Here is a 16,085-nt window from a genome sequence, read left to right on the forward strand (position 1 = left end):
TCCTGGAGGGTGTCCGAGTCCTCATGTCCATCACTGCGGCCTAGCACGTGGCAGCATTCACGGCATCAGGAAGAATATTTGAATAACACAGTTTTGCAGTGCAATTATCCCGTAGTCATTGTACTTTTCCACAACTGCCAGAGTCCTGAATGTCATTTCCTTTCTGTCTTTTCATATTGACCCGTGTCAGCTAATAACTGAATTACACAGTGTGTCTTCCAGAAGTGCACCAAATGAACCCAGATAGCTACATTCATTTTAATACAACTCAGTTCCTGTTACTGAGATCAAAGCAAGCTGAGAGTCATTCACAAAGTAATAAAATACTTCGCAGTTATTTTAGGTTTTTCATTCTGTCTTGATACAGCCTGTCAGGCTTGTCCATACAGGAATCATTTTTAGCATAATGATTAGATTAACTAATATCAGGATAATTCTGGTCTTACAGTAGCCAGAAATATGTGCACCACTCATACAAAAACAATTTTATCTATGGGGGTATAGATGCAGGCTAACAGTATATTACATATAACAAAATATTATGGTAAGTAGATGTTCCCAGGATATAAAGTGTATCTAATGTGAGGTAACTTGTGGCACAGCCCTTAATTTGGGCACAAAACTATTATTTAGCACAGCAAAGACAACTGAAAATATTACCCAATATTCTCACACACCTAAAAGGTTACTAGTTTATTTCTCTTATTAAGAGTAATAGTCTGAAACATTTTACATTAATTTACAKTCATGAAAAAGATCCCTATGAATATTTCACATAGGCGACACTAAGCCATCCAGTTAATGCTAATAATCATTTCAAAAGTTAAATTCTGTTGCTTAAACATTTCTTTTAATTATTTCTTGCTAAAAAATAAGATCAGTCTACAACCACATTGAAAGCAGAAACTCGAATTTCTAAGCAGCCACTACCATTGCTATGAAGTTACAATACCAAGCGTTACAACATTCTGCCGTAGTTATCACTTCTTCCAATGTTTAGGATGGCAAAAATTCCCTCTTCACTTTGTACTGCACACACAGTATCTACAGTAAAAGGGGATTTTTTATTCACGTTCATATCAAAGGTAACAGAAAAGCTTCCGAGGCATTTACTTTTTACTTACAAAAAACATTGCTGTGGAACAAAAAGGATTCTTCTTCATAAAGGGCAGGTCTTCCTGCTCTGCATACCCAGCAATACACTCCTCTCCCTCCACATGCCTGAAACTTCCACAGACAGCAGCAAAAATGCCTCATGCCCATGGGGCAACAGAGAGGCAAAGCTGAGATCCACCATGTGGACCTAAGGTGAGACCCTGGTCACAGAGGAGCCATGCAGAGCTGGAACATCAGTGTGCCTGAGATGAGTGCAGTGCAACAAATCCAAAGTGCACTGATGAACAATATATGGACATTTTTTTTTCCCTCAAAAAAGAGCCGTTAAACTTTAAGCCTTCTCATGAGGGAATTCAGTGAGAAGCGGCTTGCTTCCCTGGGGGAGAGTAGTCAAGCCACTCCAGTGCTCACAAGCAGCTCATGTGCTCGTGCAGCATCCATGCACTCAGAGCAACTGCTGCGGCCTCTCGTCCACACCGAGGAGCTCCAGCACCGTGACTCACTGACACGCTGCATCTGGTGCAGGGAGCCATGGACAGGAGAGAGGCCAGGCCCTGCACCCAGGAGGCAGCTATCTGGAAATGCCTTGCTGCGAGCTCAGCACAGCAGCGTACATTCACCACAGATATCGCACGCCTTTCCCATCACTCCTTCTCTCATCCCTTAGTCATTCCTCTCTCCGGTCACACTATCTCCTTCCAGATCACTCCTGTTGTCCTACTGCATCTGGTGCCAGGGGGCCTGTTCAGGCTGGAGTTCACCAGCCAGGGAAGCACAGGGTCCTGGGTCCCCTCCCCTCCATTCTGCAGATCTGCCCCAGCCTCCTTCACGCCCATGGCCTCATTAGCTGCCCCTTGCTGCAGGCCTGGCAGCCTGGTTCCTGCAGTGGGCACCCACCACTGTGCCAGCAGGAACCCAGAAGCAGTGCCTGAGCCAGAGCAGAACCCCTGGTGTGGCCAGTCGGGACATACTTCTCCCTCTTGGCACCAGCACAAGCAGCTCCTATCCTCTGCCTGGATCGTGGCAGGTCCTTCTGAGCAGCACCACAGGGAAACCAGCATCCTATCACCTGTCCCAAGAGAGTGTCCTCCCCAGTGACAGTCTGAGGGCTGCCCCTCCRCATCACACCAGGAGCAAGACGCACCCCTCAGCACATGACGGGCTACACTGTCCTGCACGCTGCAGAACGGGGCTCCCATAGTGTGACAATGTGATAAGGCTGCTTTCGTTTGCTCCTAGAGACTCAGCTCCTGGTTCTGGATGGGAGTTTCATCTATCGTACTGTGAATGTGGTATTATTCACGCACAACAGTTAAATACCACATGCCATTTGAATGAAAGCCAAAGAGCTCCAACTCCAAACCCTAGAAAAGGGAGCAATCAGCCTGGCTGGCCCTGCAGAATTTTGGTACCTTTCCTAAAGGGGCACACAGATGAGGTTTTGCACCTGCTGAGTCATTCAGCGCACTGCCAGTGACCTATTCTGAAAGAAACAGGTTGTAAGTCCAAGTGAGCGGGTTACAGGCTGTCTCCCTTCCAGACACAAGGTCCAGAAAGTACTCCCCACTGCAGAAATGGTTTGCATGGCCAGAGGACAATGATGTAATATAACTGGGCAGAAAAGCATTCAGAAAACAAAAATATTTTGATCAGCCTAGTTGTCCCTTCAGGCCCTTTCAGAATAGCCTTCTCTTGTGTAAGAAATATAATCTGAGGAGAATCCTTCTCCTCAGATTCTAGATCCAAGACTCTGGGAAACGAGAACTGCTGTTTGCCCCAGACTTCCTCTGTGCCCTCAGTCCGGGTGAGGAGTATCTCCATCCTTCCACTCCTCTCCAGCAAGACAGGGAAAGCAGCCCTGCTCTGCTCAGCAAGGCCACTGAAAGCTGCTCAGACAAGATAAAGAATATAAAGATTGATGCCTGTATGAGGACCTTATAGAGATTTAAACAGTGATATACAAGAGCATAATCTGCATGCAAAGCCTACACTTAAAATGGGGCTTATGAGTTCAGCTGTAGGTGCTCAGAAGGTAGACTTTCACACTACTTTGAAGAGGCAGTGCCTCATTCTGTCCCAGGCCTGTGTACAGGGAAGGAGCACTGGGRCTTAGCAAAGCATCCGTTCCATTGTAGCATTTGCAGTCAGGGCAAAACAGAAGTACCCAGTGGGTCAGGGTCTGTTTTCCATTAGCATGGCGCCTGGCTTTCCTCCCGGCATTATTCCACCAATGGATCATCAGCATGAATACAGAGAAATACAGTATGATCCAGACCTAGAGTATTCAAGCTAATATTTAACACTTTGCTTATTCCTCCATATGCCTCATACAACACAGAGTTCAAGGAAAAATGACATCTTGTGCAATTCTTGGACACACTAGTTTAGATTAAAAACATTTCAATCTTAACTCTGAATTTCCTGCACAGCAAAAGTTAAGACAGGTGTCAATTTTGTCCTCACTTTCAGTAAGGCTGAACATGAACCCAGCTTTCTTGAAGAAATGTGCATTTATAGTAACCTACTACTTAGCCTGTCTGTCCTCATTAGCTTTTGGAGTTAATGATGAAGTGTCAGGGCAGAGCTCTACAAACTTCTGCTGGCACCATTCAGTTACAGAAATTATGCTCAGTCTCTAATACACGCACCCATAAAGGATCCCGGATACCCAAAAGRTATTATCTGGAAAGGAATCAAAATTCTGGTCATCAAAATATTTATATTAGCTGAGAATGCCAAACGCTGCCCAGAATGGAGCTGGCTGGCAAGCTTCCTCAGAGTCTCTCCACCACTGAGTAAAACACAGAAAGCAGCCCCATCTACTACAACCCCTCTGTGCATGCCCAGGGCTGGTTAGTAGTTTAAGTACAGCACTGGCTATTTGTAAGGCCTCAAAAATCTGGAAACTTTAGAGCGCAGCAGTCGTATGAAGGATCTTGGGAACATCTCTCTTGATTCTTGGGCTGTGTACTTGAAGTAGTTCTGTGGATGTGCCAACACGTCAAACAATGCTTTTATCAGCTTCTTATCCTAGAAAAAGGAAAGCAGATTTTCCAGTCATACCACAGAAAAGTTAGGGTATGACAAAGCTTAATGACCAGTCCACTCATAGTAGATTAAGAGTATTTTATTTTTCAAGTACTAATGTTTCAGGAGCTCTCAGATCAGTAGAGCGAGGCTAATGATCAGGTCCCCCAGAAAGTTAGTCGAATGTCACACTGAACATTAGTGGTGCCAGGACTTTCTCCCTCCTTTTACTTTCAAGAGCAGCAAAACCCAAAAAGCTGGAGCTAATATCCAGCAAAAGAAAGGTCTACTTGGGATGACATCTACTCAACTTGCCATGCAACTATCTCCAAACCCAGGGAGGAAGAGTCCTTGCTAATCCATAGGCTACAGTAGCAGCACCAAGCTCTACTGCAGGAGATGAAATCCCACATCCTTCAGTTTGCTCTATTAATTCCTTCCTACACAGTCTATGTGAGGCCCAAAGAGCTATCTTTACTATAAAGAATTATACATGTTTCTAATAGGTCTGACCCACCTTTAATCTCCCTAGACAAAGGGGCTCTTATTGACTGCCCTGCTCAAGGGGGGCATGTGCTGATTTAGCACTTCCCTGAAGTAGTAGCATGTCTACTGCACCAAAGAACAAATCCAACACAGAGCAGGAGGCAACCTCACTGACAAAAACTAGCATCATTTACAATTAAAAGCAACATTTTCAGTGGAAGAAATTTACCTTAAGTATTTCTTGATGATTTTCAGATGCATAAAGTCTACCATCCCGAACAATATCTTCTATTAGCTCTTGGTAATCCTCTATTGAAAATGCACAAGACAGTCACCGCAGGTTCATTTCAGTTGCAGAGTCAATACCTCCCTTGTCTACATACGTAAATCCTACCCCCAACAGAATCACTGGCATTTGGCTCTCATATTAGCAGTCAGAAAGTATTCCAAATGCTCTTCTGCAAATAAAGCGTAAACTGTGTTTACTCTGAGGCTATTAAGTGTACTCCACTGAGCTGCTCATCAATCTGTCAAAAGTAAAATAAATCATAAGGCACCTAAGATTGTAACATATACTGTATCCATGTGGCCCACTTCAATCCAAGGGCACTAAAAAAAAAAATTAGAGCTTTCCTATCTTTGTTTCAGTAGAGGTAGGAACGGGCTCTGGGTGTAGAAGGATAAAAGTGTATGGTTAAGACGGCTCATAGGGGTAACAGGGCACTGGCCTGGATGCACAAAATGACCTTAAAATGGTTGGTCAAAGAAGCATTTTCACAAAAGGTTTCTAGAAAACATAGAATGTCTCATTCCAAAGAAAGCAGGTTTTGAGAGGTTTTATTCTGTAGTAGTGAAGTCTCTGCTCATCACTGCTTTGTAGAGACTTTAAGGATCCTACAAATGTCCCAAAATCAGACATAACAGCAGTTCCAGTGTTAGACTCCTGGGCATTACAGGGGTCCAGAGCATCCAGACCTGGTTATACGGGAACTCCCAACACTCCCAGCCTGCAAAGCCCTGTGGGCAAGCGCCTTGAGGGGCCTGACCTGAAAAGAGCACCTTCTGCTACCAGATGACAGCTGGTAGTGGCAAGACAATAAATCACAGCAGCACTTACCATTGCCCCTAACTGGGGACACTCTGCTCCTGAAACAAGCCAGAATTTGGAAGGCATAAAAATATATAAAACATCAGGCTGAGAGTTCTGCACTTTGCCTTTGTGAGCTGCAGCCCAAAATCCCAGCTCTTGTTTAAGTCAATGGAAGACTGGAAATATGATTACACTTAAGACTACAGCACACTACAGAGACACTTAAACTAGTTCTAAATGAAGACACTAGCAGAAGGGCTGAGTCACCCTTTAGCAGGGTCAAGTAGCCCACAAGGAGTTGTGCGCTGCTGCAGCTGTGCTAGTCCACATCACTCTCAGCTACTCACATCCACTTACCATCATACGTTACGTAGGGAACTTGGAATCCTTTGGCATTGTTCCCTTCATTTGACTTGAACTGGATCCACAGCTTCTTAGACCTCGAAGTGAAAGCTATAGGGCGTTCATAGGTTTGGCAGGTTTCATACGTGGTCACAGAATTGGAAGAAGCTTTCAAAGAAAACATGCAATAGCCAGTTATCTGACAAAACTTCATGGTAATCAGCAATTAAAAAAGAAAAAACAAAAGGTCAAACTACCAAATTAAGAAATGCTTACATGTTGGTATGCATCRTGCTGTGACAGTCAAAAGCATTTGCACATCTATTTCTGCAAGCATGACTACGTTAGGAGTTTGTGCACAGTCTGAAACTGTTTTGAGAGGAACAATTTCTGCCTTCAACACACAGGCATCTTCTTCTCCCAACATGCTCAACCAAATTTCAATATCTGCAATACGCTTCTGATCTCTCAATAGGACAACTCACATCCAATTAGTATTGTACAGCCCAAGGAGAGTTCCTATAACCCCGTTCATATCTGTAATGTATGTACAAACAGGAAAAAAAGCATGCTCCAACATGCACCCATGTCCTGCTAGTGTTAATAAAACACTATCCTTCATAACCAGGCAGGCCATCAATGGACGGCAGACTATTAGTCGATGACTTCTTCATGCAGAAGTATTTTCCTTTTTCACAAAAAGGCTGTACTCCTTGATGTGTGTGTAGTAGAAACTGAAGCTATATATCCTCAGATCAAGCATGTGCAGAGATTGGTTTCAAGTCTAGCAAGTGTCCATCCTAAATCAGGCTAGAAATACTTTGCGTAGTTCATCACTAGTTGGTTTGAGCTAACTATCTCCTCTTAACAATGTTTTTCACAAAGTTCACCAACATGTCATAGCTGTGATTCACCTGAACCCATGGAGAAGCTTTACAAGATAGGATTTCTCAATTTGTCATTTAAAGAAATCAACTATCCTATTCTTTAGAGCTCTACTCTTAAGTATGGGACAACTGGGCTACATTTAGTTTAACTAACAATAAYGCTAGTGCTAACAACAACAAGTAGGAGAAGTCCGTGTTGCACACCGAGATAGATATCATAAGCCTCAGCAAATATTTCAGACTTACAGCTTTTTCGCATCACCAGGTAGTCTCCACACTCATCTTCTATTGGCAGAAATATTTCTGGAACTACAATCAGAATACGGCGCTTTGGCGGTGGGTTAATATTCCAAATACACTCAGCATTCGCAGGATAGTACCCTGGATAGTTTGGTGATTCAATATATCCAGTGTAATCTCCCAGTTCACCTCCACACTGCCTATCTGAAAAAGCAATACAGCATGCAGGACCAGGCAGAGTGAGATCTTCCTACAGCTCTCTCTACGGTCGCTGGGTAACAGGCACACACGCTTTGTTATTTGCATCTGACGCAGCAAAAGCTCTCTTTGCCGCTTCACTTCACACTACCGCCTGCTTCTGCCTTTGTGGTTTAATCAGTGATGAGAAATAAAATACAGGTTAACCTCTGTAAATGTAGAAGAGTTGCTAATGACCAGTCCACAGCCAAGTGGCAAGACAGTTGTAAAAGGACATAAAAATGGTCAAGTGAGGATGCTTCATTTGCCTGTACCAGACTGAACACTTTATAGAAGTATCCGACAAAGTCTAACTGGAATCTGCTTCGTTCTGCTCAGACGCCACATTTGCAGCAGCACAGACAGGGAAGAGCAGGCCTTCCCTGTGCACAGACCCGCACCTCGGCATGGATACGTCAGAACCTTCAATGGGAGAGAGCGAGTCGCAGTGAACGATGCTTTGCCCATATTCCCCCACTCGGCATGGTCACAACCATCTGGGTACTGCAGAACCATAACACGGATGTGTGAGGGTGACATGTCCGGCAGCAGAGCTTTCAAATGAGAGACAGGCAGTTCCCAGAAACATGTTTATAAATATATATATACATAACTAGGTGTGTGTATATACAAATAACTCCAGAGGTTTTTCTGAGGAGTCTCCTCTCTCCCCTCTGTTTTCTCTTCTTTAATTTACCCTTGACTTCCCAAACTACGGCTACCATAATCTAGAACAGTGGCTCTCTTTGCAGGGGCTTCCTCAGAGGCTTTTATTAAGGAAAAAATGCTTACTAAAGCCAAGTAGATTTTGTGAGCCAATTTCCATTCCTTTTGATAGAGGGGAAAGAAATCAGGATGCTGAAAACACAAACTCACTTTGCTATATCATGGGAGAAAAGATTTAATAGCAAGGCCCAGAGTGACCCAGCACCCAGTGGCAAGACGCAATCATCACTTACCTTAAGAAGAATGGTGAAACCAGTCTGCAGAGGTGGTCTGCCATGGACCTCAGTAAGTCACTTGAGATGAGATGCAGGCAGGCAGCAAAAGAGGGGCAACACCACTCCAAGCTCCCTGGAGCAAAGCTAAATTTTGCCCTTAAGGCCACTCTAAACATTAATGACCCAGCCTTTTCATTTGTAAGAGACTGTTAAAGCATCTTGCTATACTTACTTTTGCATTGTGTTATATTAGTTGACCCATCAAAGTCAGTAGTGGTGTTTCCAGGGCACGAAATACAGTAATTTTGTCCAAACTCAGGCTGGTATGTCCCAACTATGCAGCGAATACATCGATGAGTTGTAGTATTATAAAAATGGCCAGGTGAACACTGAACTGGAAGGTATTCAAAGAGGCAGCATAGTTTAAAAAAAAAAAAGAGGCAGTAGCACATTAGAATTTTTTTTTTTTTGTATTTTTATGGAGCATATTCTAATTTCAATGCCTGCTATGCTATACCCATGACCTACTAAAGTAATAAAACAGAATTAAACAAATAAATTTCAKTCCGCCAAATCACTTTGCTCAAGTTCAAAAATCCGACATGTGGTATCATAGAGCAGTGTGCGGAAGCAGTAATAAAAGATGAGGTGGAGTGAGAAAGTCCATCATGATTTTTTTTTAGAAGAACATTCATCTGAAGAGTATGTTATAAAACGTTTGACACGGAAAATGAACTTTTTGTGCAAATACTACCTAAACCTTTGCCAGATTACACTGCGCAGCAGGTGTACTGCCGCTGCATCCCAGAAAATCCCTGTGATCAGCTCACCACAAGCTGAAGCTGAAAGAGTTTGGCCTTCTACAATTTGTACACTGTACCAATATTAGTGACTAAACAAGTATATTGCCCTCTTCTCTCATAATCACACACTACCTTAAAACAACAAGCAAGCAAGGACTCATGGTAATCACCTGCACAAGATCTGCTACTGCCTTATTGCATCATGTCACCCAAATTATCGGGACAGACAAGCTATAACTCTAACGGAAGTTGCTGAAGGTACCTCCTGCATGAAAGCCAACCCCCACCCTGATATACAAAACCTTTCATAAACATAACAGATTCTATGAAAGATGTAGACATGAGACAGAGACACAAGAGGGAAAAAACATCCTTTCTAGCAGACTTGCAACTTCTTGTTCTAGTTTGTTGAAATGCAGACAGACAGATTTTTCTTCTCTCATTGTAATCTGATAATATAAGACTTCCAACAGCTTTGCTTACATCTCTAGTATGATTGTTTTAATTTGATTTTGCTAAGCTATTCTGCATCTATGCCCACCATTATCTGTACTGAGACCTGACAGAAAGCAGTCAACAGCATGGACTTATCTCTTATCTTATCTCTTAACTCCACCTCCACCTCTTTTTCTCTGCCCTTTTTAATTTGTAGGACTGAAAAATATTTTCTGATTCCTTTTACCTCCCTTACCCCTCTCACCTTGACTTTAAAAATAATTCACTACCTGGCCTTTCAGATGTAGTTTTCTGGGCTGCACAGTCCCCTATTCTTTTAGTCTTTGCTCACTCCCAAATAATCTTTTTCTTGTTGAGGCTTTATTCAGCTAGCTCAGTCTGGAATGCTTCCCTACATGTTTTTCCTCTCTCCAAATGCTTCAGATACAAGTTCCAAGAAGTTTTTGCACCTGTGATTTAAACAGATTCAGTGTCTCATGTGGCCTCTTCTACATGTAAGTCCCTGAGCTCTTCATTCCAGATGATATAAAAATTCATTTAATCTCTATTTTAATTCAAAAACTGAACTTCATTTACAGACCTGTTTTATTTACCTGTTATGTTAAATAAATCTGAAATTAATTTCTCTTATCTTCATCCTATTTTTTTTAACTGTTTTTAACTGTTCTAACTTTGCAGACTTGAGTATGGAACAGCACTGTTTGTGGACTCAGTGATTCTTCACTGAAGAAATCTGTTAACTATCACGTTATAACCAGAAGCATTAGTTCTTCTATCATACTGCAAGATTCTTCTATTATGTTGCAATTCTCAATGTTTTCAATAGTATACATAACTGATAGCAGAGGTCTGTTTAGCTAAACTAGCACCAAATACTTGTATCGGGACCTTATTTCTGTCCCTTATTTCTACTCTATCTCCATAGATTTTCTATTACCACTTTTTATTCATGGTGATTTTGATAAAAGTGATGGCCTTTTATCCATGCCTTAAGATATCGGGCAATTATAACAATTAATTTTTCATCTCTCTCTATGGACATGTATTTTTATTGGCATTTTCAAAGACAACTTTATAGATGTCTTCCAGTTTTTTTAGATTTTAGATAACTAAAATGCTGACAAGATATCCTTCCATGTGTGGAAGGATCCCACTTGATTTTCACTCTTGTGAACTAATGCTTGGGAGCTAATTGCATGGCAGCTCCATTGTAGTCAACTTTGGAGGGCTCTGTGAGGTACTGCAGAGTTAAGCTGAATGCTGGCTCTTTAAGTATCTCCCAAGGCATCCAAGACAGTTTCTCATTATGAACATGAAGAAATCGTTTTCTTTCTTATCCTCTAGGTCTGCAGTTTCCTCCTTTACATTTTGAAGCAGGCTGCTGYGTTAAAACCAAAATGTCAGTGAGGCGTAGAGCTGTTGATTTTCCCAAGATTTTTTTTTCCTTCAGAATTCCTTTCTGTAACTCTTCCCAAATCAATGACTTCACCAACCAGCTTCCACCTATCATCCAGCTCCTCCTTGAGTCTTGTATAAAAATCAGTTATGAAAATACTTGAGGCTCCATAGAGCTTCCTTGCAGCTGGACTAGGGCAGCTAACTACGAAAAGCGTGGCAGAAGAGATCCTTGAGAGGAGAGGCACCCTTCTTATAATACCCCATTTGTAGCCAAAGCCGTAGCTTTGCCTCAAGGCAGCGCAAATCATCGTATCTTGATCTTACCTTTGGTCTCACAGTCCTGAAACAAGGATGCACCACTGTATCTTGTTGTTAGACCTCCTCCGCAGGGAAAGCAGGACACCCGTCCAGCTTCAGGCTGGTATGTTCCAGGGGGACATGGCAGACAGGGTTTGAAGCCATCAGGGGAATATTCACCTGGTGAGCACTGATCTAAAGGAGGAAGAACACACTTGCCTCAACCCATACATTAGGGGTGAAGGTATGTTAGTGAGCCTGCACAGGACCTGCAACTCATCGATGTAACTTAACTGGGGAAATGGGAGCATGGGGTTCAGAACCAAATGCAAGCAATCCATAGGACTTGATACACACACTGTATCCTGCAAAACTGAAATAGACATTGATAGCTTCTGGTGCTGGTGAACTCTTCTGTGAACCGCTTACGGATTTCATGCTTTGTTGCAAGGCTGTCACATCAGGCCTGCCCAGTAATCTCTGCTAATCTGTATGGTGTGATCAGGTAGCGACTATTTCCTTTTTCTAGCTAAAGAGCTCTTGGACTCCTCCAAATGAAAAAACTTAGCACTGAAACAGAGGTATCAAAAATGTACTTACAKATTTCTAAAAGCATTTTTAATATTAATGATTGTTGGAATATCATAAACATTGATATTGCTGAATTGAGTGAAAACTTCAAGCACAATAAAGACTTGTGCAAACTTACTAACCTAAACCATAAGGCCCACCTCAAAGACTTTAAATAGAGAAATCTTCTTGCCATTCCTCTGGTACTGGATCTTAGGTAGAATCATCTGTGCTCTCAATTGCTGTTTTCTGTATGGTATGTAGGTACCATTAACCTAATCAGATCAATTTTATTTAAACACACACCCCATTATTATGCAACAAACCCAGCAATATTTATGGGTACCTCAAAAAAATTGTTTTTCAAACTTTCACAAAACAACTGATTTTCTTGTCAGTACTCAGTAACCACCCTGCTTTGGAAGGTGCAAAATACTGCTGCAGTTCAGCTGTGCTGAAAACTCCTGTCTTTTTAAAGAGCTGTTACGATAATAAACTGTTAGTTTTAGTTTATAGCTCTACTAAATCACTCACTGAATAGCTGTTTTGTTAGGAAGCTAAATTGGCCTTGGCTTCATTTCAGGATATATGACTAACAACAAGCATGTCATTAACTACTGGTCATGATCAATGATAAAGAATTTAGTTTATGGCTGATACACTTGGTGGAATAGTGAGAACTCCTCTTTAGCTTAAAAATAAAATACAGCAGGTTAAGCAATGCTCTGCAGCTCATCAATGAAAGCTAGTGAGGAAGGAGACCATCTCAGCTCTTGGTTCTGACTTTTCCACCACACATTGCTTCTGCTCTCATAAGGAGATGCATTCATTTGCTCCCAAACTTTTCAAGCCTTTCTTATTCTATAAACATTCCTACGGAACACTCATCTCGGTACTCTCTGCGGAGCTCAAACAACATGAATGAATTAGGGCTTTCATTGCAACACTTCTAATAAGGTAGGGAAAGAGCACTATTTTCATTTCAGTGACAAGGAAAGACATCAAGGTTAGTAAAGTGATCGAGAAGCGTCTACTGACTTCTGGAACTCAGAGTTAATGAAATGTCTAGTGCAAGTCTCTTTCCCCAAAAAAACTCTATTGCTATTTGCCAAGGCAAGTTCTGAGAGGCCTTACTAGAGGCTCTCTGCTCTCTGCTACCTCCTCATAAACTGCCTTCTGCCTTCCTTCTAACCACACATTCAGGTTTGGAATCGTTGGTGTCTTTTTTTCCCCCCTTTCTTTTACAAAGAAGACCACACACAACAGAATGTAACTTTATATTGACACATATAAAAACACAAATACCACCTGTATTCTGGTGTACAAACTGTACTTCAGCTTTCCTGACCATGTTCAGAGTCCAGTGTAGCAGTAGGTTAGTTCACAGAGCTGAACGGGAAGCTGTCCTGCATCCCAGGCAGGAACCAAACCCACCACTTAAATAGAAATGTTACATTTGAGAACCTATCCTATCAGATCTCTCCTTCTTGACAACTTTGCCATTTGCACATCACTTGCCTTGAAACCRCATGTTGTAAAATTATAAAGCTCCCTGTGGAAGAAAACTGAGTTCATCTAAATATTGCAGAATTATTTAGCAAACTGACTAACTTCTGGAGACTTGCATTGTGGAGGTAAACTTATTCAGTTCTCCTCAGGCATCACTGAGATCCCAAACACAAGGTATCCTTACATGTGTTGCACATGTGATTGCTGAAAGCAAGAGAAAGAAGGCACAGAAGCATCGGGGACTGTTTCTGTGCTTTACCTCCACATTCAGACACACTGTGAGCTCCAGCTAACTGCTGGTTTCCAGGATACTGAGGACTGCAGCAAGAGTCACAAGTTATTTGTCCTTCCTCATCCTGGTAAGTTCCATCAGGACATAAAACACAGCTTTCTCATTCCCCATCATAGTATGTTCCCACACTGTAGCTAACTAGCAATAAGAGAAAATATCAGGTCATCACCATTTTGAGTCTGTGGGTTCAAAGCCAAATTAGATGTCAGCAGCTAAATTACTAGAAGAATTATGAAGTGATACAAGGACTAGATTTACAACAGTGTTAGAGCTGATCAACTATCAGGACTTCTGCTATTTGCGAGTTTGTATGTGACTGAAAGACTGCTGAAATTTTGTTCCCGCTTTGTTCAGGGTTAATCTGTGGCCTATTAAGCTGCTGCCATACTGCAGGGGAGGTACACTTTAGCTGTTTCAGGCCCCATTTGCCTCCTATCCTTTATCTGCACAGGGCACCCAGGGATGCACTGTGTCAAGTCTGCTGGGGGCACAGTAGGGTACCTCAGTGGCAGTACCTGCAGAAGAAACACAAAGCTGTGACATATTATAACTGCAGCAGCTAAAGGCAGAAACTGTACAAAAATCAAACTGAGCCAAATCAAAAAGTTTCCATTTGAGCTGAACCAATCAATCCTCGTATTTCATTTTGATCTTCCTAAAAGGTGACAACAAAAAAATAAATAAAAAGTAAAAAATGACCAACTRGCTACTCTCCAATGCAATGAGCAAAATCAGCTGACAAAGGCTGTATACAGTATGGCAGTTACAGTTTTGAAAGAGCTTAAAGAGAGAAAAGCACATCAGTTAAGGATTTAGGGGAAGTAAAGAAGACAGACTGGCCCAACATGGAGGCAAAGCCAAGTAATGACTACTTGGCTGTTTCAGTAGGAAATAATGCTTAAAACCAGGAATCTCTGTGGGGAGTGGCAGCTTGCCTGAGACTAACTGGGCCAACGGTGGAGCCCAGCTGGATGAGCAAGGGGCTTTTCTGTGCTTCCATGGGGTTTTGGTTAATAGGATGCCACACTAGCAAGAAAGGTTTGGCCACTCTCTGCTCAGAAACCAGTTCACATCATTATCAGAGCCCTGCAGTTGCAGTGCAGCCTTCCAGGACAGACTAGGTGAGGAAAACACTAGCTGCTTTACAACAGAGGCCACTAGTTTATTAAATGGATTACATGCTGTGGTGCCTGCAGTTGCAGAGGCCTGACCCACATGGGGCCTATGAGGGTACTCCACACACATTTGTATCTGATGTTACTAACCGCAGTAATGGCCCTGGTTCACATGGGTGTTAAGTGTTCGTCCTCTATTTGAAATCAATGAGAATTTAAAAAAGCAAGCAACTCTAGATTAAGTCCTCTAAAGGGAAAGAATATGAAATACAGTGTCTGGGAAAAATAAGTTTTAAATTTTAGACTCCATAATGAAAAAAAAAATGCATAATCCTATCTTTTTTCCACCATGACTTCGGAAGTATGCCAAACACTTCAAGTCTTAACAGACCTTATATGCCTGTGAAAAAAGAGGTTAATACCTCCAGATAAAGATTTAGCTATTTATTTCTAAAAATACACTATTATTCAATATAAATATTAAAATTACTCCTAATGATGCCTAAGGCTGAATGCTTCAAGCTCTTAAATACAGCAGTTTCTCTACATGAGTACATAAAACCAAACTTTAAGTGGTACAAGTGTCCAGACARCTTAATCTGCAAATATGTTCCCTGTAGATTGCTCCTAATTCTTCCCTGTCTTCAGTTAGAGATCTTCCAAACACCTCATCTAAACCCACTAAAGCACAAAGCAGAGGCAATGAGGAAATCACGTTTTAGAAACTCACAGCACTTACCAGGGCCCAATTTACCATAACAAACAGATATAATTGGCATTAGGCTCAATTATAGTAACATTCATTGCAGAGACTGTACATCAACACAGAAATYATCCCATGGAAATCCATAGGACTGTACATGGAATTAGGATGACACAAATTAGTCTCCTCTTAGGGAAACAGAAAACAAAGAACCCTCCTCTGAGGCAGATTCAAATTCTTCTTGTCAGAACATCTGTTTAAATGAAGTTAAAAAGTTTATGAGCTTCTTTTCACAAAACTAGAAACTGCATGGTCCCTCCTGACACATGGGAGATGCCTACTCTAAAACAAGAGCTAAAGCTTTGCAAACAACATTAAATTAGAATTCCACTGACTGGCTTTGCTCTTTTTCAGCAACCTGCTTGTTTTGGTCCAAATGAACAAAAGAACCAATTGCCTCCACTAGACTTCATTTCTGCAGCCACTGACTTTATTTGTCTTCAATGCCCATTAAAACCCCAGTCTTGAATCTTGTGCAGCGTTTTTTTTTTTTTTTTTTTTTTTTTTTTTTTTTTT

The 16,085-nt window shown here is 41.8% G+C and overlaps 1 protein-coding gene across 1 annotated transcript in view; it reads right to left on the reverse strand.

Annotated features, from left to right (window-relative positions):
* Positions 1-658: 658 nt before the first annotated feature.
* Positions 659-16,085, reverse strand: part of SCUBE2 (signal peptide, CUB domain and EGF like domain containing 2) — a 43,842-nt gene continuing 28,415 nt past the window's right edge. The window contains exons 16-21 of the mRNA XM_085317087.1: positions 11,348-11,515; positions 8,599-8,760; positions 7,195-7,392; positions 6,077-6,229; positions 4,859-4,938; positions 659-4,146 (exon numbers count right to left, since the gene is read on the reverse strand). Coding sequence (XP_085173213.1) covers positions 3,994-4,146; positions 4,859-4,938; positions 6,077-6,229; positions 7,195-7,392; positions 8,599-8,760; positions 11,348-11,515 — 914 coding nt within the window. The 3' untranslated portion in view covers positions 659-3,993. The remainder of the gene's footprint in view (positions 4,147-4,858; positions 4,939-6,076; positions 6,230-7,194; positions 7,393-8,598; positions 8,761-11,347; positions 11,516-16,085) is intronic.

This window comes from Rhea americana, unplaced genomic scaffold (assembly GCF_003343005.1).
Source record: "Rhea americana isolate MKP2758 unplaced genomic scaffold, rheAme1 scaffold_49, whole genome shotgun sequence".
Lineage (NCBI taxonomy): Eukaryota > Metazoa > Chordata > Aves > Rheiformes > Rheidae > Rhea > Rhea americana.